The 4,766-nt window shown below is 35.3% G+C and overlaps 1 protein-coding gene across 1 annotated transcript in view; it reads right to left on the minus strand.

Annotated features, from left to right (window-relative positions):
* Positions 1-3,252: 3,252 nt before the first annotated feature.
* rsl1d1 (ribosomal L1 domain containing 1) overlaps positions 3,253-4,766 on the minus strand; it is a gene marked incomplete at its 5' end in the record, with an annotated part of 4,301 nt that continues 2,787 nt past the window's right edge. The window contains 3 exon segments of the mRNA XM_014028302.1: positions 3,253-3,508; positions 3,612-3,785; positions 3,873-3,983. Coding sequence (XP_013883756.1) covers positions 3,368-3,508; positions 3,612-3,785; positions 3,873-3,983 — 426 coding nt within the window.

A 4,766-nucleotide genomic window follows, 5' to 3' on the forward strand; every position in this document is an offset into this window, starting at 1 on the left:
TGCTGGCCTCTCTAGACCCCCTCCACCTGCCCAGTTCAGGATGGAGCTTTTAAAACCCTGGAAATAAAAAGGAAAGAAAAAGTGAAACCATTGTAAATGTTTTTTTTGTAAATGAAAAAGTTGAAATGTTTTCTGATGACAGGAAATGTAGAAAATCATATTTGTGTATTTTTGTGTGGAGACTTTAAAAACCCTGAGCTGCAAATCAAACCGTGATGTTGGATCTGATTCATTTGTCCTCAGGAGGAGAAAACACTCGGGAGCAAAGAGGGACTTGATTTAATCCTTTTCAGCAGCAGAGAGCAGAAGAAAACCTCTCRGAGGACAAAACTTGTGTTTCCTGAAACGTCTGAGTGTAAAACATAGAAACTCTAGATTTGACTGAAAACAGGAAGAACTGGACAGAAAGGAGCAGAAGGATGAGGTCATGAAGAATGAAGCAAAAACTGCAGGTTAGATGAAGATCAGATCAAACTGAAGACATTAAATACTGTAAATACTGTTAAACTGACTTCATCTGGAATATATTCTGACAGATTATTAAACACAATTAATCTGGGTGAGTGGTGGTGCAGAAGTTAGAGAAGCKTTTCGTCAGTGTTAATCCCCCAACTGTTGCATCATGGATGTGGMTGGYAAAGGTGAAGCACCTTCAGCTGCTCCACTCTGAGCCTCCGATCAAGACCTTTAACCCCCCAGGTGCCAATGATGGCAGCCCCCTGCTCCACATGTGAGCTGTAACTTATTGATTAAAGCATCAGATGTAAAAATAATGATAAAAATGTGAGTTAGCTCGCTGTGGTGACTGCTGATGAGAGCAGCTGAAAGTGAAAAAGAAAGAAAAATTCAGATTGGAGGCAAAAAAAAACAACTAGGTGTGGCTGAGGTGGATTTTGCAACACAAGTTAAAAATAGGTCAAAAGTTCATACAATTAAAAAAAGAAGGTTCTTTATGACCACATGAGCATCATGGTGGCCCTGAGCACCACTAACAAAAAATAACTGAGCTCTACCTGGTGTTTCCTGCATAGAAACAGAGTTTCAACACGTCCTCTAATAAACACTGACAAGTACTGCGTGTTTAACCGACTGTGTGAAATAAATACAACAGAAATACTATTAAAAGTAAGAGTTTTAGTCACTGATGAGTTGTGTTGAGTAGACGCCATCTTGAATTATAAACTCACACTTTCTGACAGTGAGTTCCCTCTGGAGGGGCGATCTATTTTCAATTTACAACTTGTAAATTCCCACTTCCCAGTTTAACATTTTTTTAATTAACAAATTTCAAGTGTTGACATAATACAAAACAAGATAAAATAAAAAAAGGAAAAAGAAAAAATAAAACATTTTGCCTGGGAGTGGAATTTTATACATTCAAAAACAAGAAGGTCAATAATAATAATGTTGATAAAAGAAAATAAAGGAAGATAATCGCAAACTCCTTATCAGGAAATTTAAAATGACAAAGAAATTTGCTGTAACTGAAACTCGTCCCTTTGAAGCATAGTGTTAAATTAGTATTTGCCCATGTTAACGTCTGCTCTTCTTTTACATCCAGTGATGTGGACTCACCAAGCACACAAAAGCTAACTATAAGCTAACTAATATGGCTGAAATATAGGTTGCAGATGTAACTATATCCAATCAATAAAGAAGTGTCGCAGGAGAATTTTATTGAGCATTTGAAGTAGCTTTACATAGGCATTAAAAAAATAAGACCTGTTTAAAATAATTTAAATTAGTGAATTTTAGACTTCTTTTATCAAAAAGTAGTTTAAGTATACAAGTATATTTATTTTACACACACAAACTGATGTAGTGTAGGCTTACTTGAGGTTTACTTTGTATAAACTATATTTGATATACTTAAGAATAGTATAGTGAAGAATATTTGGCCTTATACTGAAAAGTATAAAGAGAAGTTTAAGACTTAGTACATTAGTACTAAGACTTAAACTTGTACTTTAAAAAATTTTATGTAAATATATCAAAGTTGTTCTCAAGATTCTGTCTTGTGATTTTGTAAATACATTACAATGTAGTATACATTCAGTATGTGCTTTCTTTAAGAATACTTTAGGACATATATTTCAGCATATAAATAGTATTCTGCAAATAAAGTGCTAAGGGAAGTTACAAATACCCAACAATAAAAAAGGCAAAAATTGTATTTTAGTTTTAGTAATTCATAAAAATGTACTTAAACTGAAATGTGGAGTATAAGTATAGAACTAGTGGAATGGCAGTAGATAAAAGTATACTTGTGGTATGTTTTAAATAATTCAACAAGCTAAAATTTGTACATAAACAGTACACTAGTAGTATATAAATGAATGTACAATTTGGTAAACTTAAYGAGACCTTATCACAGTATACTTAYAGTATACTTTTTATAAACACAAAAATGTCCCAAATTAGTCGAAGTATTAAATCTGCGTACTTTACATGGTGCGTTGTATACTTGATATACTTAAACTTATACTCAAATATACTTATTAATATTAACCTTAAAAACACTACTCTTTGCTAAAGGTTTTTAAGGCCTAAAATTTGGATTTTTAKATTTTAGACTAAGACCTTGAAGAAACCCGGTTTGATGTATTATTAAAATAATAAACATTGACCCAAGTCTCATTTTTAAAAGTTTTCTACAAACAATTCATATTACATTAATACAAAAAATAGCTTAAGACAGCAAAAATTATGTGCAACATAAAAAAACAAATTTCTGTTTTGAGAACTTTGTGTTGCTGACATTTGTCAGTAGGTGGCAGTGTTTGGGTTAACTCACTTTATGCTTCATTTGAACAAGATGCTCTCTGCTCCAACACACCTTGTGTAAATGAAGGTGACACTCAGAATTGAGTGATTCCATATTTTTTACCTCTGCTTGGCCAAAAAATAAAGGAACGTTTACTGACTGCCACAATTTTTTTCTTGATTTGTGTTTCTTAAAGCCATAAAGTTGCCATTTGACTAGTTTTGTGTCATGTCTGTGATCTGCTTTTTTTCTACAAAATGAAACTGAATGAAAATCATCCGAGGCTGTTGATTCCATCATTTTTGCCAGAGGTTGTAACAACAGCAAAAAATAAACTAGAATCGAAGTCAACCACTGTAGTGACCACAATGCAGAAGATCAGAATAGCCACTGAAAACACCAGCTTCATTTTTATAATGAGCCAAATGTATTGAGAGAGTTGCTGCTGAAAAGTTTTATTTAAAATAAACTGGACAAAAGACAAATAYAGTTTATAATTATTTTATAATATAGTTCACTGAGAAAAAAGACAAAATTCAAAGACATTGCAAACAGCCTGGTCCTGTGAAAGGTGTCAAGTGTCTTTTGAGTTTAGACAACAAATCATTTCATTTTAAGCACTTTTCTTTTTCCTTTAGTTGCTGTCTTGTTGATCTTCTTGGTCGGTTTGTTTTGGGTTTTTACTCCTTTCTTRGCTGCAACAGGTTTAGGTGCTTTCTGCAGTTTCTGCTTCTTAGATGGCTTCTACAAAAAAATATTTACATCCTTAAATACAAATCACAACCATAAACTGTTCCAGSTGCCAGCTAAAACCTTTTGAAGGAAGTTAAAATAAGAGAGTACCGACCTCCTGTTTAGGCTTTTTTGCTGGTGTTTCTATAGGAACCAGCTGTGGGATCTCCTCCTCCTCCTCRTCTTCTTTTCTCTTTTTCTTCAGTTTAGTCTTTCCCTCTGCCAGTTTATCCACTTTCTTCTTGTCCTCTGTCTTGTTCTTCTTTGTTTGTTTCTTGTCTGCAGCTTTCTGAAATTTAAAATCACAAAGTAGTTTTATTTACAGACTCCATCACAAAGCATATCTAATGTACAACAGCTTTATTTGAGAGCTCACTTTTTCCTGGGGGGAGTCTGAGGCACTGAGGTGGCTCAAGWCTGAGGTGTAGATGGGTAAGGCCACAGACTTTTCACTCTTCAAATGGACCACTTTCAGTACCGGTCCTTTCTGGAAACATCAGAKCAAACAATCAAAGCAGTGAAATTAAAACATAAACCGTTAATTTAATAAGCCGTTTCAAGCAAATACACCATGTTGGCTAARATTTTATACTAACCAGTGTGATACTGTTTTTGAACCTTTTTGGAGAGTGAGGGGGACTGTCTCTAACCATTTATTGTTTTCACCTCATTACTGTAGCATATGTAGTCCTGATAATGATTGGTCATTTAGCACAAACTAATGCTGAACAATAYTGRGCCTCAGTGATCGACGACCGAGGAGGTGAGCACACGTCTTTCCTCTCCACAATGCTGACAAGTGTTGGCCTACTCTGGCACCAGTCTCGCTATCAAGTCCTTGCATGGGGTGGGCGCACCGGGCATGACCCTCCATCTTCCACCGATCCAGTGGTGGGGGTTGCAGCGTGGAGCCTCCTGCGCCATAGCTCATCTCATGACACAGGAGTCTCTAGGCTGCAGAGATACGGTCTTTAAAAAGGGATCCCGGACTAGTCGTAACATTAAATTTTATATGATAAAATATACTTTAATTGTAAAATAAAGACTGTAAAAATACTGTAGGATGTTCAGTTTTTATCATTTTTAAACTAAAAGTTTAAAAATATATTACACGGACGGGGCCATTTTATTTACACGCAAAGCATTCTGGGTAAATGATGATGTCAACAAGGTCATCGGTGCGAGGCTGCTAGCGAGCTTGTTAGCTTTAGCGTTAGCCCCGATGCTATCACCATATATATGTATTAGCTCAGCGCTACACACTCTCCTC

This window comes from Austrofundulus limnaeus, unplaced genomic scaffold, assembly GCF_001266775.1.
Source record: "Austrofundulus limnaeus strain Quisiro unplaced genomic scaffold, Austrofundulus_limnaeus-1.0 Scaffold5, whole genome shotgun sequence".
Classification (NCBI taxonomy): domain Eukaryota; kingdom Metazoa; phylum Chordata; class Actinopteri; order Cyprinodontiformes; family Rivulidae; genus Austrofundulus; species Austrofundulus limnaeus.